The sequence below is a fragment of the Lithobates pipiens genome, unplaced genomic scaffold (assembly GCF_037356315.1).
Source record: "Lithobates pipiens isolate NorthernLeopardFrog02 unplaced genomic scaffold, aLitPip1_a1.2 Scaffold_18, whole genome shotgun sequence".
Classification (NCBI taxonomy): Eukaryota; Metazoa; Chordata; class Amphibia; order Anura; family Ranidae; genus Lithobates; species Lithobates pipiens.
The window spans coordinates 273,225,404-273,250,537 of NW_027507758.1; the positions used below are offsets into that span (position 1 = coordinate 273,225,404).

Consider the following 25,134-nt stretch of genomic DNA (forward strand, 5'->3'; position numbering starts at 1 on the left):
CTACATTTTATGATTTACCGTGAGCGCTGAGGGAGTGGGATTTTTAGTTTTCTAATATCTTGCTCATATTTCTTTTCTTTTGTGTCATTTACAACTTGAAACTCTTATGCCACGTACACACGAACAGACAACCCACCAGACTTTGCAGTGGGGGGCCGCTGGACTTTCCGAACTAGCGGATTTGCCCAGATATGCCCACACACGACCGGACTTTTCCAGCGGACTAGGTCCGGCAGACATTCCGCTAGACTATGGCGGGGGTCCGTCGTACTTTTGAAATGAAGCGACTTGCCCACACACGGAGAAAAGTCCATTCATTTTGAATGTGGCTCCAGGTAGACGGAACTAGCGAATGAAGTCAATGTCGCTGCCTCCATCTGCGAGATTGACACCTCGCTAGCCCCGTCACCTGGTATGGATTTAAAGGGGAACCCCTATGCCGAAAAAAACGGGTCCCCAAGTCCATATCAGACCCTTATCTGAGCACGCAGCCCAGCCGGTTCAGAAAGGGGGTGGGGACAAGCGAGCGCCCCACCTCCTGAGCCGTACCAGGCCGCGTGCCCTCTACATGGGGGGTGCTTTGGGGAAGGGGAAGCCCTGCAGCTCCCCACCCCAAAGCACCTTGTCCCCATGTTGATGAGGACAAGGGCCTCTTCCCAACAACCCTGGCCGTTGGTTGTCGGGGTCTGCGGATGGGGGCTTATCGGAATCCGGGAGCCCCCTTTGACAACAGCTCCGGGGGTCTTCCGTCTTCGGGGGGTCTTCTCATTGGCCTATCTTCTGCTCTTTTGCCACTCTTTTGCTAGCAAAGGAGTCCGACTTTCTTCTTTGTCATCGCTGCCATCTGGGGGTCTTTTTCCGACTTCGGGGGTCTTTCCCGATCTTCGGGTTCTTCTTGCCAGGCCTCCGCTATCTTCTTACAGCTCTTTTACTAGCGTTGGCCCGGTCTTTTCACTGTCATCTTCTTCTTCTATTTTCTATTTTCACTTTTGCCAGCTGACTATGGATGAGAAAATAGACATGTTGGAATAACAGGCTCATTGGTACAATACAATTAACAATTAACTTTTGCATATTACATAGATGAAAGTGCACAAGGCCAAAAGCGCTACACTCTAACCAGATGAGAAATGCCTATATCCAAAGAAAATATAGGAAATCGAGAGGGCAATAAGCTTTGTAGTAATCTAAATGAGTTTTTGAAGGTTCAAAATAAGACAAGGCATTTATGCATCCACTTCTTCAGGGCTAGTTAACAAACATAAGTAATTGTACACATTAGACCAGTGGCGGCTGGTGCTCAAAGTTTTGCGGGGCCGCAAACAAACTGAAAAATACTGAACAACCCACCCCCCACGTGCGAGTGCGGCCGGTCTGGCGGCGCTTACTGCTCGTGTGGCGGGTCGCTCCTATTCTGTAGTGGTGGGAAGCGGTGGCTGTGGCTCCTGTGTCCACTCGGCTCTTCGGGTTTCCTCCGCCATGTCTCCTCTTCTGCCAAAGTGGTAGGCAACCAATAGGTTGCCTAATGCTTTGGCCAATCGGGGGACAGGTCTCACTGCATCTGATGTAAAATGAGCCCTAAAACGAATAAAGATGAAATATAAAGTAATGAAATGTGTTTTTTTTGGGGGGGTTATATGGGATATTTGATGGCAATGTTTTATGTTGTAATGTGTTTTTGTTGTATATGAGGGGAGAAAAATTCTATAAAAATGTGATTAAAAAAAAGGGAGGGGGGGGGGGGGTAACTGAATTCTGTACATTATATCATCTAATTTCATATCCACAGCAAGGAAAAGTGATGTAGCTCCATGGTTTGTAAAGGGAGTTTAGCCTGATCCTAAGCAGAGGAGATGATCTCTTTTGGAAGTGGAAGAAAGCAGATCACAATTTAGTGTCATTGGTGATAAATGTCATTCATTACATTCAGATCACCATCTTGCTCCAATGCGCTATGGAACATGTTGGCTCTATGGAAAAGTTGTAAAATTTCCAGAGTGCAGCATGTTTGAACAAATCCAAGTCAATGTGTGGTTGTGCTGCCCCCACCTTCTGTGTGTGTGTCTGATTGAAAAGTGGATGTGATTAGCACAGGCTCATTATAATAAGTGTGAGATCCCTGCTGATAATGTAATCCCCCCAGACAGAAGGATGCTCACTTACCCCTCGCTCTCCTCTCCTTCCTGCCTCCCTCAGCTGACGTGCTTTAACTCCATCCAGAGTTTCCTCTCCAGCCAAATAAAGCCCTCCAGGCAGCCCCAGTCACCGCCCATTACTCCATGCAGCTAGGGAAGAGCTCAGCTACACGTCAGAATTTGGTTTTCTTTTGTTTTCTCTGTGTGCTCAGTGAAGAGGGGAGGGGCCACTTCTCTTCACTGAACACGGGGATTAGTCTTTACGGTGGCCATCTTTTTGTAGCCTGTGAGAAGTGACTTTGTTCTCACACTGAGAACAAAGCACCCAGTCGGGCGGATGCTGGTTGGCATGATCAATTGCGCTGCAAAGCATCTCCAAACTCTGCCAGTGAAGCACCGCTTCTGCAATCTCGTGATTGCATTGACGTGGCGCTTCCCAAAGGGGACTATGTCTGGCGCCCAAACACAGTGCACTTAGTTAAAGGACATTTTTTATTTCTTAAAGAGGCAGCTTAAAAAAAATGTTTTTTTGTGACTACAGCAGAGGGGCAGCGCCCGGGGGCCCCCTATGGCCGCCACTGCATTAGACTGGTATAAATGCATACATATAGTGAAAAGTGTACCTACTATTATTTTGGGGATATCATTGGGTAACAGAGATTAGATTATATTGGGAATAATCTATAATAAAAGGATCAAATCATAACAGAAAAATATGCATACATACATATATTATTATTACATATAGTGTAAAAATAGACATATACACATAGACATGAGATGACAGTCAGAAGGCATGATTACCAAATGTTTTTTTTTCTGAAAAAGGACTATGACAGAAACGTGTGCCATTATTTTTAACCCTGCATGTATGTTTGCACTGAGAAAACCCAATCATTGTCATCCTTGTGTTGGCAGAACCATAACCTATCTGCAAATAAGGTGTGTTTTGGTTAATCGGCCCTTTCTTGAAACTGGTCAGCCAAGGAATGTGTGCAGAGACTGTATATTGACTATATACATGCAGTTGCTTTTTGATTAGCTGGATTGGGCAATGAAGATCTATGTATTTTTCTTAGCTCTCAGCAAGCGAAGGTGAGTATTATGTGCTACTGGTGAGGCTCTGACTAAGGTGATTCGGTAACAGAGGAGGGTAAACAAGGGCACAAATGATCTACATAGTGCAGTGATACCTTTATTAAAGTATTAAACATAAAAACAGATGATAAATATTGCACTCACAAGTGTGGATACAGTGGGTACACGTGTAAAAAAGATCAGCGTCAGAGTCCTGTGATGTGTCCAGTGTAAAGTCTGTGCAGCCACCACTATAAACAGGAACATGGTTAATGCTGTGGACACTCCAGAAATGGCGGTATAAGGATCAGACACCACCACTTGGGGATACAATCAGGCCAATCTCCCTCCTGTCAGTTTGCAAGGCACCCTGGGAATGCTTTTTCAGAATAACTTCCATTTCATCAGGGCTTTGTCAAGAAATACTTCCTGTGCTATTTTATTAAAGGTATCACTGCACTATGTAGTTCCTTTGTGCCCTTGTTTACCTTCCTTTTTTACAGAATAACAAAATACCCAGTCCAGCTTCAAGTGACAGCAATGAAATAAAGCAAGAGACAGGGTCAGAAGGTAGACGCACCAACTAGAAACAAGGCGTTACTAGATCTACTAATTACCAATAATACAGACCTGATCATGGATGTGAAAATATGGGGCAATTTTGGAAACATCGACCACAGGTCAATTGGCTTCAGTATAAATCACACAAACAGGAAACACAAGGGGAAGACACTGAATTTAAAAAGAGCCAACTTCTCTAAACTACTAACCTTGATAGAAGATATAAATTGGGATAAAATCTTAGAAACAAAGAGCATGGAGGAGAGATGGGTTTGCTTTAAGATCATAATAAATAAGGGCATTAGCCAGTGCATCCCATTGGGAAATAAATTTAAAAGAGCCAACAAAATTCCTGGATGGCTTAACTCCAATGTAAAAAAGCATATAAAAGCAAAAAAAGGCCTTAAAAAAATACAAGGCTAGGGGATCATTGTCAGCATTCAGACTTTACAAAGAATGCAACAAGATATGTGAGGGTGCAATTAGGGCAGCTAAGATAGAGCATGAAAGACACATAGTGGAGGAGAGCAAAAAAAATCCCAAGAAATTCTTTAAGTATATAAACAGTAAAAAAGGAGGACAGACCATACTGGCTGGCCCCATAAAGAATGAGAAAGGACATCTGATTACAAAGGATGGTGAGATGGTGAAGGTATTGAATGTATCCTTCACCTCAGTCTTCATGAGGGAATCAAGGGGCTTCAGTAACCAAAACAGCAGTGTTTTTCCTTATGACACATCACAGGAAGCACCCTCTTGGCTAACAGAGGACAGAATTAGAAATAGACTTGGGAAACTTAACATTAATAAATCATCAGGACCAGATGGGTTGCACCCAAGGGTACTTAGGAACTCAGTCAAGAAAGTGGGGTCCCTCTGGGTTCTGTGCTGGGAACAATCCTATTTAATTTGTTCATAAACAACGGGGTGAACAATTCAATCTCTGTATTTGCAGATGACAAAAACCTTTCAAGAATATCTGAACAAATTAATGGGGTGGGCAACTACATGGCAAATGAGGTTTAATGTAGAAAAATGTAAAATAATGCATTTGGGTGGCAAAAATATGAATGCAATCTATTCACTAAGGGGTTAACCTCTGGGAGAATCTAGGATGGAAAACGACCTGGGGATTCTAGTAGATGATAGGCTCAGCAATGGCTGCTGCTAATAAAGCACACAGAATATTGGCATGCATTAAAAATTTAATTAACTCCAAGGATAAAGCGATAATTCTCCCACTCTAGAAGACTTTGGTCTGGCCTCATTTGAAATATGCAGTCCAGTTCTGGGCACCAGTCCTCAGGAAGGATGTACTGGAAATTGAGCGAGTGCAAAGAAGGACAACAAAGCTAATAGAGAGTCTGGAGGATATTAGTTATGAAGATTGTGAGCACTTAACTTATTCTCTCTGGAGTAGAGATGCTTGAGAGGTGATATGATTTCAATTTACAAATACCATACTGGTGACCCCACAATAGGGATACAACTTTTTCATGGAAGGGAGTTTAATAAGACATGTGGCCACTCACTAAAGTTAGAAGAAAAGAGATTTAACCTTAAACTGTGTAGAGGGTTCTTTACTGTAAGAACGGCACGGATGTGGAATTCCCTTCCACAGGAGGTGGTTTCAGCGGGGGTCCTCAATGGTTTAAAAAAACTATAATATATATACTATAATATATAATAAGCACTTGAACAACCGCAGCATACAGGGATAACACTGTCCTTGTTTTATAACCATATATAAATCTGAATGTACTCAAAACTGCTTTTTTGCATTCCATGAATCAGCCACAAACCTACCACTGTACGCTTATGCATACTTCTGTGCGAAGAGCCATGTTTGCTTGCCTGGGATGCACAGGTGTTTTCATGCATCCCCATGCAGGTAGTCTCATTTACTGGTCCCAGTTTGACAGCCATACAGTTGCATATAAAAAAACATAAATACTCACTCTATGTGATATACATAAAAAATTTGAAAAGTGATGAAAACCTGCAGCAGCTGTCCACAACGTGCTACAACCTCAAATTGTATATACAGCGCTTACAGTAATAATAGTGCTAAAAATATCCAAACAAAAAAGTTAATATAAAACACACAGTCTCTTGTAATGTGCTAAAGTGCTCCCAATGAATGAACAGTGCTACAGTGCTCTATATATTGCTATGCTATGTGCCACACTGCCCTCTTGTGACCCCACTCATCAGAAACCATAGACCCTAAGCTTTGCAGTCTGGGTATCAAACACGCAGTAATCTGGTGATCAGGGGTTGGTAGGGTAAACTCTGGGACTCCTCAAAGGACTCTCCACACATAGGACAAGTCTTGGGGATGACCGTAAAATCCCCTAGGCTCGATATAAACAAAATAGAGGTTGATCATGAAGTACTGTTAAAAAAATGATTTATTGCTCAATCAAAATGCCACTTACGAGATTTCTGATAAGAAAAACAGGATAGCGATGGAAACACATCCGGGTTTGCTGTGAGTTGGCGTGCGTTCCACAGAGGGCAGAAGTAATGTTAATAGTTGGAAAACCTGGAAATGTGTCAACGTGTTTTGCCCCTCCTCTGGGGTGTCATCAAGGGCATCACTTCCGGTTTCACGTAATCAATTTTATATCCATGGTAAATGTCCTCAAGTGCAGACAGTCTGCATTCTAGGACACACACCTGATCTTGCATGGTTGTCATATCCAGATCAGTGGCTTGTCCAAGCAGCCTCTATATCCCAATAGGCATGATAACTGCCTGCACATATGTGCATGGAACATCTGTTCATTCCAAGCAGGCAAACACAGCCCTTCACACAAATGTATGCATATGTGCAACTGTGTGGATGAAGCCTTTCTCACACACACTGAAACTTGAGAAGGAGGCACAGAAATTAAAGTGGTTGTAAACCCTGTCATACCACTTGTACCTACAGGTAAGCCTATAATAAGGCTTACCTGTAGGTACTGTAAATATCTCCTAAACTTGCACAGTTCAGGAGATATTCACTATATTTTTCACTATACAAAATTCACTATACGATATTCACTATACGAAACTTGCACAGTTCAGGAGATATTCACTATATGTGTTGTTGCTGATGTCATTGGCACATGCGCACTGAAGACATGGCCCACTAGAGCCATTTCTTCAGTACCCATGCCATGACTGGTGGCACCTGTGTGCATGCATGGGAGTGACGTCATCGCGGCTCAGGACAATCACAGCACTGGAGCCCGTGAACCAGTAAGTAACTCTTGTGAAAGATGTTGTCCGTGGGAGCGGAGTGCAGGGCATATTTCTAAGGTAAGTATTTCATAATGAGCTAGTATGTGATGCATACTAGCTCATTGTGCCTTTATCTTGCAGGGTTTTTTTGGGGGGGGTTTTTGTTTTTTTTGGAGGTTTACAACCTCTTTAAGAGATATGTCCAGTTCTGTTGAGTATTATGCAACGCTCAATGAATGTAAATAAATGTGATTGTACATGTTATTAGTCTTACTAAATTGAAGTGATGGTGTATAGCAGGGATATGCAATTAGCGGACCTCCAGCTGTTGCAGAACTACAAGTCCCATGAGGCATCGCAAGACTCCGACAGCCACAAGCATGACACCCAGAGGCAGAGGCATGATGGGACTTGTAGTTTTGCAACAGCTGGAGGTCCGCTAATTGCATATCCCCGGTGTATAGAATAGGAACAGACTACCACAAAGCAGTATGCCTAACTGTTTCATTATATCTCACCAATAAATTACTTATTGCAGAGACTCCAGTGAAAATACAAGAACCAGCAGAGTCAAAGAAAGGTAACCTTCAGAACCTGCCAATGTAACAAACAAATTATATTAATATTTGCACATATTATAGATAATAGCAAGAAATGAAGTACATGGAAACTTTCATCATTATATTGTAGCATACGTTTAGAGTAAGATTTATGTACACTAGTGATGCGTTGCATGTACCTGGTTTTAGATTAGTGTACATCCAGCAAACTTTATTGAAGCTCAGAATTCCAACCCTATTAAAATCAATGGACCAAATCATAGAAAATGGTAAAGCCCATTTTCTAGGCCAGTGTTTCTCAACTCCAGTCCTTAAGGCACCCAAATAGGTCCTGTTTTCAGGCTTTCCATGATTTTTCACTGGTGATTTGATCAGTTTCACTGCCTTAGTAATTACCACAGCTGTTTCATCTGAGGGAAATCCTGAAAACATGACCTGATGGGGCACCTTGAAGACTGGAGTTGAGAAACATTGTTCTAGGTTATTAGGCGAGGGATTGTTAAACAAAGGGTATGCGTTGGGGGCTGAGTATTGGCTTGTGGCACATGCACCAAAGAAACAAAAACTGTTTGGTAGGGAACAGAAGTTTTAATAATGCTTAAAATTAAATGTTAAAAATGCAAAAATGCATGGTAGATGCTCTGGACTAGCCTGTGAAGTGATGTACCTACAACGACTACAGAAAAAGTGACATTTGCAAATAAAAAAAAACGGCCATTCAGATTGCCAATAAATGACAGCTCCAGGCTGCTGCCTTCTGCTTGTAAACAAAAAGCTGGGGATTCTCTTCATTTTTACCAGACCTTATCCTAGATGAGGGTCTGGTATAGATGTTAAAGGAGAACCCCACACAAAAAAGATGGTCTCTCCTAAAAATTCATGCAAGGATGACCTTTGATCAGTGTGTGGCTATCCCCATGCAAAAGAATTCAGTCATTTGGGACAAGTTGGAAATTTGCAGCTACTGATCAGTGTAATTTGACTACAGCCACTGCCACTCTCCAAATAAAATTTCCCAGTTCGGGAGATTCATCCACCCACCTAATTTGTTACACTATCTGAATGAAAAAAAGAAAAAAAAAAGAAAAAGAAAACAAAAGGTGTATGGTCAGATGTAGCAGTTGATTTCCTGCTTGCAGAGCACACAGCTACCTTTTAGTTCACACCAGGGGTATGCCTAGTTTATTTGACAGCAGAGGGTGGATTATATTTGAACCCACACTCATTCATTCAAGGGCCTTAATAGTCCAGTTATGTGCAAGGGAAAAAAAAGATTTTTTTTTTTTTTTCACAAAGGTTTTTATTGGTTGAACAGCAAATAAAAATCTGATGAAACATTACAGTAAGTAAATCGTACATATGTGCTACATTAGGTGTTTTTGAACAAAACAAAATTTGATATGATCAGATAATATTGAGAGGGTATGCAGGATTACCGTTGAGCATTACTAAATTTTTTTTCAGTAGAAAGGTACTCACTCTCCAAGAGAGAGAAAGGAAAGGGAAGGGAAGAAAAGAAAAGAAAAAACAAAAACAAAAACAAAAAACAAAACAAAGGAATTTAATCAGGAATGGACGGGTGACAGAATACATTGTTTATTCATTCTCACATCATTCGTACCTTATCATGTAAAAGTAGACCGTAAAGAAAGTATTAAAAATATCCCTGCACATGATTGTGTACTGAAAATAAACACTGCTTGAATTTATGCACTAACCCAAATGAAGACTCTGTAACTCTTTAGTGAAGCGACTCTCAAGCCCCGTACACACGAGAGGACTTATGTCCGACAGACTTCCAAAGGAGTTCCGCCGGAATTCCGCCGGAGTTCTGACAGACTTTTCGGCCGAACGGACTTGGCCACACACGATCACACTAAACTCCGACGGATTCGAACGTGATGACGTACGACCCGACTCGAATAAGGAAGTTCATAGCCAGTAGCCAATAGCTGCCCTAGCGTCGGTTTTAGTCCGTCGGAGTAGCATACACACGAGCGGATTTTTCGAAGGGGACCGGGTCCGGCGGAGTTCCGTCGGGAAAATTTGAAGCATGCTTCATTTCTAAAGTCCGTCAGACTTTTGCGAAGCTAAAGTCCGTTGCAGCCCACACACGATCGGATAGTCTGACGGACTCGGTCTGACGGACTTTGGATGTTGAAAAGTCCGCTCGTGTGTACGGGGCTTCAAATGTTTCTTTTTATAAATGCTGTGCTAGTTTGTTCACCAGATGAAATTGGGGTACATTAGTACGCAAGAATATCAAAATGTGTGTAATGCTATTTATCACTGACACTTGTTCATGTACTAATATGCAATATAGGATGTATAGTATATTTGCCTTTCTTTTAATTTCATACTGAGATATTTATTTGCCCTCTTTGCATTTTCTTATTAAATAATATATTGTTCAAATATTTAAATTAAAAATATAACCAAAAAAATGAACCAAATGAACCAAAGAAAGTAAAAAAAACTATTTTGAATAACACAGTGGAAGAAACGTTAAATGAGGAAGGGTGTATTGGTATAAAAGAAAATGTATTCAATCCTGAAAACCTAGACCTAAACAACTTTTGTATGCTTGTGGAATTAGCAGTGGTCAGGTAAAGCAACCAATACAAATTTACTGACCAGAGCAGAAGGAAATACTTGCATGTTGCATTTTAGACTTAGCTATGTACTCAAATTATTCAAATGATTGCATTGTATAAAAATAAATCACAACCTTTTTAATTTAATTTGAAAACCTTGCATGGTATGACATTCTGTAAATGCTATTTTATTTTCTATTGCAGGAGTGCTAGTGAAAAAACATGAAACACCATCTCCAGAACCAAAAAAAGGTAAACACTAAAACATGGGGAAACTGATTTACTATAGGAGCTAATCATGTTTATAGTCTGCAAAATATGAAGCAGGCAGTAGGTGCACTCAACGGGACTTACAATTGGAAGAATATTCCAACTTAGTTTAAACAATGTCAGCATTTCAGCAGGGCACAGCCCATTTTTCAGACAAATACAATAGTGGCACACACACAGGTATAAATTCCTATAACTTCTCCTACCACCAACCCCCAGTGATGACACAACCAAAAATAAGTGCATGAAAAAGAATTCTAAAAAAATTAAAACCTAATTAGAACTAATCACAAATATCTTCTACTAGAAATAATAGAAATGCAGATTAAATACAATGGAAATAAACAAATTAGCAAACAGAGGGAAAGATAAAACAAAGGTACAGAATGGAATAGAACAGATTCATCTAGACTCAAAGGGATGGAAGTGCAACCTGCAGGAAAAATGCATTCAATCAAAGATATAGGTCAAAATGACCATACACAGCCCAATCCAATGTGAACAGATGCATAAGGGTGAACGATAGAACTGGGGCACCCAGAAAGAGAGGAGATGAATAAAAGGGGAAGAGTGGGGAAGAGGAGCCCAGAAAGCACACAGAAACCTTCGATGATGTGAAAAAAATAAAGCATATCACGAGTAGGTTTGAGTGTTAATAGTTTGAATCTTAAAGCGGAGTTCTTCTTAAAAAATAAAAAAATTAAAAGTCAGCAGCTACAAATATTGCAGCTGCTGACTTTTAATAATCGGACACTTACCTGTCCCAGGGTCCAGTGATGTGGGCATACAAAGCCCCGCTCATCTCCCCCTCCTCTCAGCGGCATTGGCATTTTAAATGTGTGCGCACGGCTGTGGCTTTACAGCCAGGCACCCACTGCGCATGCGCGAGCCGCGCCGCATGCCGTGACTGGCCGGTCAATCATCTGGGACCTGTGGCATGTCCCAGATGATTGCTCAGAGGGAGGGGGGGAGAGGGGGAATGACTTTTGGCTCCATGGAGCCCAGGGAGCAAATGGGAGCTGGAACCCTCATTTTTTTTTCCACTCCCCCCCCAAAGAAATTACATGTCAAATGTGGTATGTCAGGGGCGCATTACCACTTAAAAAACATTTATTGTAATGCAAAAAGCATTGAGATATATTCACATTTCATTAGGAATCAAACATGTATTGCTGATACAAGTAGCTGAGGAAAAATGTATCTACGGCCTTGAAACAGAAGTGGCATTAAGACGTACTGTAGCCCTGCTCACTGTTTCCGATCACTGGGAACAATAGATTGCTGACATGCGCTCGGACTTTCACACTGGGGCGGTGTGCTTGCAGGACGTTAGAAAAAGTCCTGCAAGCAGCATCTTTGGAACAGTTCAAGAGCGGTGTATTCACCACTCGTCCACTGCCCCTGCCCATTGAAGTGAATGGGCACCGCTGCCGAAGTGCCTGCAAATCACTTTTCGGGCGCAATTTGACCCTTTCTTTGGTTGCTAGCTGGGGTTAAAAGCTCCCCCCTAGCGGCTGAAAAGCCATGCTAAATGCCTCAGTGTGAAAGGGGTCTTACTCTCAGAATTATTACTTTACCATTGCTGCTTTGAGATAATTGATAAGTTCACCTCAAGTCTAGTTAAGACTATTATTGCTGTGTCAGTTATTAAAAATATCTCTAACATTGCCTCATATAGCAGTAGAAACACAATAGGGCTTTCAAATGATTTCACACTCAATCCAAAACTAATTAAAAAAATATTTTCTACAGTACTTTCTGTTATAAAACATATCCAATAAAATCCAGTATCTTCATAAAGTTAGGCCAAAATGTATTCTGCTACATATAACAAATTATAAAACTGGAAAGGAAAAACCGTGCTACAGTAAATAAAATAGTCTCAATAAAAAATTTACTGAATTAAATAATCTCTATGAAAGGTTAATTCAGATGGGAGCTGCAGTTCTAATCTGTACCAAAAATACAAACTTGAATAAAAACTAAAATTGGGAAACCGCGCTCCCCACAGAAGTGTCAAATAAACAGATAATAAGTACACTCCATAAACCACACCCCTTATGCTCTATATTTGTCCCAAGTGAACCATGGCAAGCTGTCACAACTTATACTAAATAGAACCAGTGCATATGAAATATCTGATAATTAATTGATTCTCGAAAACATATATAAATCTGAGTTACCTGCAATAAGCGGTCACAATTTTAAAATTGATGTGCCTAAATCAATAATGCTAAGTATCAGAATAATGAGTATTAAGTGATCACCAAAATTAAGAAAGCAAACCGTGAACCTGTAAAAAATAAATATTTGTGTAGCAATCTTCAAAAATAAATGTCCGTTATTAAACAGTCCAAACACCAAGTGACAAAGTGTGACTGATGGATCAAATGATTAAAATTCACTCAACAATTTTTTTGATGTTGTGAACTGTGCAGACTTCACCGCCACCTAAGTAAGAAATGGCTCCTTACCGGACACTTCAGACTCAAGGGGTCACCAGTGGCATGTGTAAACAAATGGAAGCTACTCAGACATCTCAATCTTCCGATATTAACAATGAATGGTCTCCTGTGTATCCATCCATTACAACATACTTCTGAAGGAATCTCACAGCAACCATATTCCATGAACAGATGTCCCACCATAAAAAAGAAAGTAGCTCCAATAGTGTAAAATCCCAATTTTAATATAAAATAAAGATAAATAAAATTGCACTTACAAACATGCTGAAAGCTCGAAAGATGATGGGTGGGAGTGACGACATCACGGCTCCAGCCCCTCACAGCACTGGAGCCGCGATACCCAGAAAAGACACCCCGAGGCGGGGTGAGTTACCGATGCCCCGTTCTAAGGTAAGTATTTCAAAATGCGCTAATATGCGGTGCATACTAGCTCATTATGCCTTTTGCCTTACATGTGTAGAAAAAAAATGTTGCGGTATACAACCGCTTTAACATAAATTTGAAAGGGATAGTAAAGAAAAAAAAACTGGTTTTCTTTAATTCTCCTATCCCCATCAGCATATTCTCACCTTTCTTTCACCTCCTCACTGCTCCATTCAGCTACCAAGAACAGGAGAAGACACCTTGTGTAAGCCACATGTCACTCAAGTTGTAGTATACACAGATGGTTTCTGATATGAAAGCACTGATGCTTAAAGGCTAAGTTCACCTTTTGGGAAAAAGTAATAAATGCACATATTTCTGAAGGAAAGCCTTGCTGCAGGCTTGTGAATGAACTACAAGGCCCTCGTATTTCATCGAGAACTACAAGCCATCAGCCACAGTGGCTGAGGAGGATACTTGTAGTATCACTGTGAATGACTGATTCAGATGTGTGGGCGGAGCCCCGCACAGCCACGCATTTTTCAAAATATGACAGTGGGTACAGAGAAAAAAACTCCCACCCACTGTCACAGGAAGGGAGCACAAGGAGTCCATGGGGCAGGGTTGGGGCATGTAACATATAATATTGTAACATATACCATGTTCTGAAAGGTGAACTTATCCTTTAATGATTGGACCTACTCCCACATGGAATGAGTTATATGCTGCTTTATACAAATACCACAGTTTTCCTTCACACCAGGTAGCTGAATGGACTAACGAAATAGTGCTTGGCATTACTGAATTAAAGTTCGTAAATCTGTTGCTTTTTCCTTTATGGTCAAAGTAAGGCTGCGTACACACGGGCGGACTGTCTGCCCAACTTAGTCCGCTGAACATTGTTTCAGCGGACAATCCGCTCGTGTGTGGGCTTCAGCGGACTTTTTCAGCGGACAGTCTGACGAACAAAGTCTTACGGAATTTCCGTAAGACAGTCCGTTCAAACTTGGTTTTGTCCGTCCAAACTTGGTTTCAGCGGACAGCCCGCTCGTGTGTAGGCAAGTTGGACGGACTAAGTATGGCGCATGCTCAGAAAGGGTTTACACGGCCGAAGGTTGCATTGCAGTGTATAGGACGTCGTTTTTCTAGTCCCGTCGTACGTGCTGTACACGTCATCACGCACGCTTTCAGCGGACTGTCTGCTCATCGTGTGTGGTCAAGTCCGTTCATGCTAATTTTGAACGGACTGTCTGTCGGATTGTCTGCCGAACTTAGTTGGGCAGACAATCCGCCCGTGTGTACGTGGCCTAAGGCTTTTCACTGTTATGTTTAACAAATTCTACCATCATTTACTGTAGCAAAACATTTTTTAACTCATCTATGTTTTTGTCAAACACACTACCAGAGTATTTTATTATTTCAGTAAATATTTTCATGGTCAGTAATGCTTCTTTAGGAAGTAATAGGTCAGTACTGACTTTTACTTTCTCTAAACAGTAAACTTAAGATAAGAATTAAAAAGTAGCCAGTAAAGAAGACCTAAAAATGACTGCTGGGTAGAAAACTGCTTTATAAATTATTTACTTTGCAGAGCCCTCACTGAGAAAATTGGAACAGCCAGCACAAACAAAGAAAGGTAACAATATAAAGAAACAAATGTTGAAAACAAACCATAACTAGCATCCTACTGGGCAGAATGGTTAAAGAGAAAAATAAGAATTCATAATACAAACATTAGTATCCTAAGTTTGCAGTAATGTATTATATTGATTTTACACTTTGCTAATACATGCTAAAAATATAAGGAATACCTTTGCCTTTGTTAAAGCAACCCTTTCAGTTGACAAAACAAATAAAAAAAAAAAAGTATTTGCAATGAATTGTTTTAATCATCATTCTCGTGGCATGCCTTTTTCTCTGTTCTAGCACCACAGCCTAGGTCTCCTCAGAATTTGACATTTTTGGACTGTTGGATGACTGCTTTGTGGTGTAAAAAATGACAGTAGCCAAGCCCTTTATTTAAAAAACAAAAATAAAAATCAATTCCCATGATGTAGATCTATCATCAATGACTCCTCAACGCACCACTGCACCCTAAAAAAAAAAAAAAAAAAAAAAGCATTGCTAATGCCGAAGTCTCCCAATGAAAGTTCCCACCATCTACCTTCTCCTTCTGACTGGCAGTTCTTAAATAGTTATTAGGGGGGGGGGCATCCAATAATGTCACTTGTGGCACCACCCCCTGGGATGTCAGCAGCCCAGCATGCACTGGTTGATGATGTCATATGGGGTCATTGCCTCCAGGGGATTTCTCCAGGTGGTCCCGCCCATTAGCAATTTAGGAACTGTCAGTCAGAGAAGCAGGTAGACGGCGGGAGCCTTCGGCACTAGCAGAGCTTTTGTTTTTCTTTTTTTGGATCTGGTGGTGTGGCAGGCATTGTGATTGATAATGTACCTACATCAGGGGACATTCTTTTTTTAATTTTTTTATTACATGAATTGTCAAAAATAGTGTAGTATCTTTACTCACTTTTTACACTTTTTTGGTGAATGGGTAGGTGTACTATGTATCCCATACTCATCCACATAGGAGATGGCCAGGATATGGAGGCCCCCTTATTAAATTAGGCTTCCAGATTAGGCCCTCCTCCTGCAGACCCCCACAACCCCTAGCCAGGGGTGTGGGGAAGAGGCTTTTTTCCCCACCAATATGGGACAAGGTGCTTTTCTGGACAGAGTTCTCCCTGACCCAAAGCACCCCCCCCATGTTGAGGGCATGTGGCCTGGTACAGTTCGTCCCCTCCCTTTCCTGACCTGCCAGGCTGCATGCTCAGATAAGAGTCTGGTATGGATTTTGGGGGGGACCCCACTCCATTTTTTTGAAGATTTTTTTTATTGCCGCCAATTCTTGTTTTTACATTCAGCTGTCAGCAGGGTAGTAATCTGTTGTTAATCACTAGCCGGCCAGCCACCATTATTATACTGCGGCAAGTCGGCAGTCTCCTGCAAATTGCCATAGCTCTTTGTCAGCCCTTTAAACAGCTATAGCAGGCACATACTCCCACTGCATGGCAGAGGGACCCAATGCGTGTGGCCATCGGTCACGATGACCGCCAGCCAAGTGCAATCACGTGTGCAAAAGCCAGAATGGGGATTTGTGTGTGTAAACAAATCCTTGTTCTGCCAGGAGAGGAGAGACAGATCGTCTGCTCTTACTAAGAAGGAACTGCGATATGTCTCTTTCTCTAGTCAGTCCAATCCCCCACAGTAAGAAAAACAAATGAGGGAACATATTTAACCCCTTGATTACCCCTTAGTGTTATCCCTTTCCTACCGGTGACATTTACACAGTAATCAGTGTATTTTTATAGCACTGATCACTGTATAAATGTCAATGGTCCCAAAAATGTCCAATCTGTCCGCCACAATGTCGCAGTCCTGATATAGATCGCCGACATTACTAGTAAAAAAAATGCCATAAATCTATCCCCTATTTTGTAGACGCTATAACTTTTGCACAAACCAATGAATATACGCTTATTGTGATTTTATTACCAAAAATATGTAGAAGAATATACATCAGCCTAATCTGCTAAAGAAATTTGTTTTGTTTTTTTTAATTTGGGGGATATTTATTATAGCAAAAACTAAAAAATATAATTTTTTCAAAATTGTTGCTCTGTTTTTGTTTAAAGTGCAAAAAAAATAAAACCACAGCGGTGATCAAATACCACCAGAAAAAATCTCTATTTGTGAGGAAAAAAGGACATCAATTTTGTTTTGGTACCACGTCGCACGACCACGCAATTGTCAGTTAAATCTACACAGTGCCGTATCACAAAAAATGGCCTGGTCATTAAGAGGGGCAAATCCTTCTGGGGCTGAAGTGGTTAAGGACACGGCAGCCAGCTTTCCAGGCTGCTCCTTAACCACCAGCTATACACTATGTTATAGAGAAAACCAATGCAAATCGCATGTTAAAACGCATCAAAAACACAACACTTGCGTTTTTCATGAGGGTCCATTGCAGTCTATTGCATGAAAAATTTAAATCACTTTGGTCAAAAAAAGTCCCTTGACCCTTTCCAAAAATGCCCAAACTGAAAAACAAATAGATGTGAATGTGTACCATAGAAAATCTTGCTAAATCTACTGTAGTGCGTTTCTGCAAAAAGCATTAAAAAAACACATTGGCGTGAACTGATCCTAAAAGAGTTCTTCTTTGCATGGACCTATTCTCCTGATTTCCTTTTTAGGCTGACAGAGTCACTTATAGTTTTGAGATTTAGAGGGAGAAGATGAAATGCTGTGGGCAGTTAAATATGTATTTATTTCTGTGTCGGTCTGTTGCAACCTTTCATTGTAAAAAGCTGCTTCTAACTCTCTTGCCTATATTTAATTTGAATGACTGCCACACAAAATTTAGAAAATGATACATTGATTTGAAATATGCCTCTGATGTCATACAAATTTTACATTATAGAAACAACAGAAGAAAAGAAAGACCAGATATCTAGCAAACTAAAGAAAGATAATACATCAATTACTTTAAACTGTGCTTGTTGGAATTGTATATTGCTACACATTGGCTTTTCAATAATATCATGTAAATAGAACAGTAAGCCCTTGTACACACGGTCGGACAGTCTGATGGAAAATGTAGATCGGACCGTGTTGCCAGATAATCCGACTGTGTGTGGGCTCCATCGAACTGTTTCCATCTGAACATCCGATGTACAAAGTTTTAGAGCTGGGCTATAAAACTTTCCGACAACATAATCCGATCGGACCTTGTCCAATTGTGTGTAGAGAATTCCGATCGGACAAAGTACCACGCATGCTCAGATCAAATTTCTAGACCAAAGCTATTGGCTACTAGCCTGAACGTAGTACCGCTGTAACGAAATAACGTCATCACGTTACGTACGATCGGATTTTCCGACAACTTTGTCCGACCGTGTGTATGCAACACAAGTTTCGGACAAAATCCAATGGATTTTGTTGTCGGAATGTCCCACTGTGTGTACAAGGGCTAGTACTTAGGACTTATATGCGGGAATCAAAACCTGCTTAAAGCAGGTTGAATGCAGGTCAGAAAATGGTCAACTGCTGGTCAAATGTACCTGTGTATGAATTCTGAATTATCTCAAAAGCTTCTCAAACTGATGCCATCAACACAATCCCAAAGCCTGTAGGTAGACACAGGCCCGTAGGAACAAATCGCAATTCAATTAATAATTAACCAAGTAAAATATATATTTTTTTGCTTGTATGAGAAGGATTAATTACTGTACTGTGTACAAAGACATTGTGAATTGTGTAACATTATAAGCCCATTACAGTGGGGAAGCATTAAAGACTAGGAAGAGGGAAAGTGAGTATTAGTTACCAATGGGGCATTTAATTGTATTAAATACAAGTAAATACAACATGTATTGTAGTTTGACACCTACCCAAAAATTATTTATTTTACAGAGGCTCCAGTGAAAACAGTAGAAGAACCAGCACAACCAAAAAAAGGTAGCCATATGAAAAGGAACAAGAAACTATGTCCACTAAGGAAGAGAAAAAATAAGAAATGTGGCATTCTTAGAGAATTTGCAGCCTAGGGCTGCTCTACATAACATATAGTCTGTAAATAATAATAAAGTTAAACAAATAATAAGAAGAAGAAGAAAAGAAAGACTGACTGACAATGAGATTGTCACGTTCCCTTATATTGATGCTGAGTTGAGAAATGCCCCCTTTCATTACTGGTCAGTAAAATATTTTACTACTATGATAGTCAAAAGGAACAGGCTTTCTTGGATTGGTGGTCTGTGGGAGGCATAGAGGTGGGTGAGTTACTGTCATTCATCTGATCCTCTTCCATTCACAGAATGTATTGCATTGTTGGACAACAATAGTAGGAATCCTGTGAATAGCAGAGGGAGAAAAAAGGGGTGGGGGAGTGGGGCAAGTCCTTCACAGTTGCAATCACTACAGCACTGGAAGACTGCCATTATGGCCAGCATCTGCAGAAGGATATCTACATTAACCTGTTATGGACTGCCCCATGCAGATATACTAAGGCAGGGAAACCCTCCTGCATGATATCTGTACATGATTTCATACACTGGGTTTGGGGCACACGCGTGCGCCCCCCCCCCCGTCTATGATTGGACACAGTGGGAGCCAGTCAGGCCGCGTACACACGGGCGGACTGTCTGCCCAACTAGGTTCGTCAAACAGTTTGACAAACAGTCCGTTCAAAATTAGCATGAACGGACTTGACCACACACGACGAACGAACAGTCCGCTGAAAACTTGCGCGATGACGTGAACGGCACATACGACGGGACGAGAAATTCGAAGTCCAATACACTGCAATGCAACCTTCGCCGTGTAAATTCTTTCTGAGCATGCGCGAGACTTAGTTTATCGAACAAGCCTACACACGAGCGGACTGTCCGCTCAAACCAAGTTTCAGCGGACAGTCTTACGGAAATTCCGAAAAACTTTGTTCGTCAGACTGTCCGCTGAAACTGTCCGCTGAAGCCCACACACGAGCGGACTGTCCGCTGAAACACTGTTCAGCGGACAAAGTTGGGCGAACAGTCCGCCCGTGTGTACGCGGCCTCAGCGGTTCTGGCGGACATAATGTCCATCGGGACACAAAGATTGTTCTCATGAGAAGCAGAAAACAAGATGTAAACAAGGCAGACCGCCGTTCTGTGAGAGGGGAAGATGAAGATCTTTGCTGAGCAGGAACACGGAGCTCTGTCTTCCCCCCAGTCAAAGCATCCCCCACACAGTTAGAAATTACTCCCTACAAGCACATTTAACCCTTTGATTGTCTCTGATGTTATCCCCTTCCCTGCCAGGGTCATTGTAAATATATCCCATAGTTTGTAGATGTTATAACTTCTGCGCAAACCAATCAATATATGCTTATTGGGATTTTTTTTTACCAAAAATATGTAGCAAAATACACATTGGCCTATATTTTCATACACTTTTTTGGTAGAGATGCAAAAGAAAAAACAAGAGCTAGTAAAACCAAAAAGTAAAAAGTACTACCAATAAGTAGTACATTAAAGCGGTGTTCCACCCAAAAGTGGAACTTTTGCATTAAAGCCTACTCCCCAGTACCTGATGGTGAAACTGAGCTTTTGGGGAGGAGGGGGGGAGTGGGTACACAATTTTAACAGGTACCCACAGTGACTTTTATTCCAGTTGCCTTAGGCGTTTGGAAGTGGAAGTTTTCCTTCCCCCTCTCTCCCGAAGTCTTCTGGGACACAGGGCAGGTCCTAGAAGACTTCAGAACCAATCACAGTGTGCAGCGCGATGCTGTACCCAAACAAAATTTGTGTCCTTTTTTTCCCACAAATAGATCTTTCTTTTGCTGGTATTTGATCACCTCTGCATTTTTTCTTGTGCTTTAAACAATAAAAGACAGACAATTAAATATAAAAAAAATGTAAAAAAATTAATTTCTTCATCATTTAGGCCAGTGTTTCGCAACTTCAGTCCTCAAGGTGTCTCAACAGGTCATGTTTTCAGGATTTCCCTCAGATGAAACAACCGTGGTAATTACTAAGGCAGTGAAACGGATCAAATCACCTGTGTAAAATAATGGAAAGCCTGAAAACATGACCTGTTGGGGTGCCTTGAGGACTGGAGTTGAGAAACACTGGTTTAGGTAGATATACACACGATATACACTTTTTTGTAGCTGCTGACTTTTAATAACCTCACAAATGACTGGAACTCTGCTTTAATGTTTTGTCAAAAGAGAAAGGGCTGCTGTGTGACAGAATGAAGTTAAAACAGTTACTAAAACCTTACTAAAACCTTTATTAGCAGCATAGTGAATGTCACTATCCTTTTGAATCTTGTATAGAGCAATTCAAATGGGTCATCAATAAGGAAGAACCTGATGTGCACCTCAGGGAATAAAAGAGAATTAACAGCTTGTTTCTACTTTATTTTTATTTCAACCTGCCAATGTAGTAATGTAGAAAAATCCAACAGTAGGCCATTTAAGAGCTTTTCAACCTTTTTGGCATAAAAGTGGTTGTCTGAAAAATCATCCATCAAGACACAAGGTTTCATTTCAAATATATCACAGCTCCTATATTAAATTATCCTAGCACTAACTATATTATTTTTATTCCCTACCTGGGGTGACTTAAATAAAGCATTTCACATTTTTTATAATGTAATAATTATTGTTTAAACATTTTTTAGTGGCACCAGTGGAAAAACCTGTAAAGCCATCGCCTGAACCTAAGAGAGGTAAAAACGTGCATATTCTACGAGATGTTATTTTAAATTAAAGCTACATTTCTGTTTCATTTATTTATTTATAATATTTAGAGCAATCATTTAAAAATAGTAATTTATTCAGAATTCTTTCACTTAATTAATTCAACCTAAAACCTCCATTATGCAAATTTGATAAAATAAAACACAAAAGGTAAATAATGAATGTTGCTTGATTATTTCAATAGTATTACAATATATATTATACTTCCATGTACTATAATGTACTGAAGATTTATGATGCCTTCCTTGTATCTCATTCATTGACCTGTATTTTTAGAGACCTCTGTGAAAAAACAGGAAGAGCCAGCAGAACAAAAAGGTAACTGACTTGAAAATGAACCAAATAGTTAAAGAGGAACTGAACTCTGGCATACTGTGCCCAAAAAACAGTCAAAAGTCCCCTGTATTAAATAAAAAGCGAAAAAGTGTGGCTCTTAAAGCAACATTTTTTTTTTTACATTTTATTTATTACATATCTAGTATCAGGATACTGTGTTGACATCTTCCCTGTTTAAGGGTCCTGTCACACTGATACATTTTTCCTGGATTTTTTCTTTGCAAGAAAAATTATTCCCTGTAAATCATATGGGACTTTTATGTTCAATAATTTTTATTTGACGGAAATATGAACAATACAGTATAAGAAGGTTACATTCACAGAGTATCAATAGCAGTGCAACATATGCTATCAAAAATTACAGATTACCATAAAACATGGGATAAACAGAGTATGATGTCAAAAAAAATCATAAGATCAACATGACAGACCAGAGATGTTAAGGGAAGTCAACACCTTGTACCGTGTACCCCAAATGGGAACTCACTGTACACAAGCACAAGGGGATACTCCTATGTAAAAGGGTAGCAATGATGTCGAACATAGTAACATCTCCAGTAAATATAGTAGGTGCGATGCAAAAGGCAAATCGCTTTATGGAAAGAAAACATGAAATAGTAACAGTAAAACCTGAGGGTTAATGGGGGGGAAGAAATGTCTGGCTGTGAAGAACCGGTAATGACCAGTATATATATATAAGAGGAAGGGGGAGGGGGAGGGGAGGATAATGGCGAGAGAGAAAAGGATGAAGAAGAGAAAAAAAAAAAAAAAAAAAAAAAGAAGGAAAAAGAATTGGGAAGGGTACATGGGGCAGAGTGTGATATGTTTCTCTCACTAAACGGTATGAAAGTTTAAGGGATTACAGGCATGGTTGATTCGTACCATTCTAGCCAGGGTTTCCAACGGTAAATTGATTTAGGTAATAGACCTTCTGCAGAGGCGTACATACGTTCATACATGCCATGTAGGTGTGTTGTTCTTATGGTTTCAGCGTGAGATGGGAGGTCAGGGGATTTCCAATTGCGTGTAATGGTCAACCTAGCTGCTAGGCAAATATGTGTAACAATGCATTGGAGATGATGTGGATAATTTTCAATGCCAATATTCAGGAGCGCCAGTTCTGGATTAGGTGGGGAGGCAATGTGAGTAAGAGCAGATATTATTAGAAATATGTCCTTCCAAAACTGGGTAAGTTTCGGGCAGGACCATAGAATGTGATATAAGTTGCCAGGGAGACCACATAGTCTCCAGCAGGTAGGATCCGTCGTGGGACTATATCTGTGCATCTGCACTGGAGTGATGTACCATCTAAGGTTTATCCTATATGTGAGGTCCCAAAGGTTTGCCGACTTTGTTGCTAGGAAAATGGCTCGTAAAGCAGCCTGCCATTGTTGTGAGGAAAAGGAGGTACCCAGGTCTGTTTCCCATTTTAGCAGAGGGGGTAATTTCTCAAAGGTGTCTTTACCGTCTAATAGTGCATAGAAGAGGGAAATGCCCTTGGTGGACGATGAAGCGTTAGAAAAGTATGCCCAAGCCACTTTAGGAATAGTGCGACGTACAGAGGGGGTTTGAAGTAGGCAGTGTGATATTCTAATATAGGTAAAGTATTCCTTAGTAGGGAGTGAATATTTATTCTGTAAGGAGGTGAAAGAGTGCATGAAGTCGCCGTCGTATAGATCAGTGATGTGAGAGACACCCTTATTCTTCCAGGAAGAGAGCTGTATGTCTTGGGTTAGAAGGTTAATGATTTCAATGGGGAGGGGAATTGTGCAGGTGGGAGCCATAGTATGAAAGTGCGTTACGAAATAAGAGAATGCCGCTACCGATGCTTTTATGGTTGGGGACAGTGATAAGTCGGATAATTTAATTTTGGGGTTAGAGAGTAACCAGTTACGTAGATTATTTCCCACCACTTGAGCAGCTTCCATGGCACTCCAATGAATGTGAGGATCTGGAGTAAACCAGGCCTTGAGTTGAGCCAAGATGGCTGCAAAGTAATAATCTCTAACAATAACATATCCCAGACCCCCTACCTTTCTATGTTTCATGAGTATACGTTGTGCCACTCTAGATTTCTTACCTTGCCAAATAAATTTGTGAATTATTGTCTGAATCTGCCTGAAAAAGGAGGTTGGTACGGGTATGGGTAATGTGCAGAACAGGTAAATCAATTGGGGGAGCTTGAGCATTTTGAATGCTGCAAGTCTGCCTGAGCTGGACAATGTAAGTTTGGAGATAGATGCTAGATCAGTAGAGAGTGTGGTAAGAAACGGAATGAAATTCGATTTGTATAAATCTTTGGTAGTGCTTGTCAGGTTAATGCCCAGATATGTGATTGAGGTTGTAGACCATTTATAGGGGTATTGGTCGCTCAGATGTTGTTGCTGTTCAGGAGATATTGCTAAAGGCAGTATGTAGGACTTAGATGCATTAATTTTATAATAAGATACACAGCTAAATTCATCCAACAAATTTTGTACCGAAGCCAGGGAAGAAGAAGGGTTGGATAATGAAAGGATCACATCGTCTGCAAAAAGACTAATTTTATGTTCATTATCTCCAATGGGAATACCTGAGATACTTGAATGGGATCTGATTTTAGTTGCAAGGGGTTCAATTAGTAAGTCGAAGATTAAAGGGGAAAGGGGGCAACCTTGGCGAGTACCATTAGATATATGGAATTCGGTAGATAACATGGAGGAGCAATATACTTGCGCTGATGGGGAGGAATAGAGGGCCAAGATTGCCGAGAGAATATGGCCTCGGAATCCGAATTTTTCCAGAGTTTGTTGGAGATATTGCCAGTGAACCCTATCGAATGCCTTCTCCGCATCCAAAGATAGAAGCAGAGAAGGCATCCGATGGGTCGCCGTATAGTGGATGATATTGATCATACGGCGGGTCGCATCAGATGTTTGGCGCCCTTTGATAAAGCCGGATTGATCAGGGTGTATCAGTAGCGGCATTAAGTCGTTAAGCCTGTTTGCGATTACTTTTGCATATAATTTTACGTCATGATTGAGCAAGGAGATAGGTCTGAAATTTTGGGTCGATGTGGGTTCCTTCCCCGGCTTCGGTATTGTGACAATTAATGCTTTCAACATTTCCTGGGGGAAAGAGGCAGAGGAGGCAGCAGAATTAAACATTGGGGTAATATATTTGGTGAGAATATAATCAAATTGTTTGTAATACTCTCCCACAAAACCATCAGGGCCCGATGCTTTATTGGCAGGTAGT

The 25,134-nt window shown here is 40.7% G+C and overlaps 1 protein-coding gene across 50 annotated transcripts in view; it reads left to right on the forward strand.

The window, feature by feature from the left end:
- TRDN (triadin) overlaps positions 1-25,134 on the forward strand; it is a 1,056,665-nt gene that overhangs the window by 766,374 nt on the left and 265,157 nt on the right. For 48 of the 50 annotated variants that reach the window (XM_077486957.1, XM_077486959.1, XM_077486986.1 and 45 more), the window contains 6 exons: positions 7,540-7,581; positions 10,360-10,407; positions 14,845-14,889; positions 18,729-18,773; positions 21,483-21,530; positions 21,838-21,879. In XM_077486957.1, the coding sequence (XP_077343083.1) occupies positions 7,540-7,581; positions 10,360-10,407; positions 14,845-14,889; positions 18,729-18,773; positions 21,483-21,530; positions 21,838-21,879 (270 nt within the window). The remainder of the gene's footprint in view (positions 1-7,539; positions 7,582-10,359; positions 10,408-14,844; positions 14,890-18,728; positions 18,774-21,482; positions 21,531-21,837; positions 21,880-25,134) is intronic. The other 2 variants (XM_077486975.1, XM_077486976.1) reach the window with 2 other exon arrangements.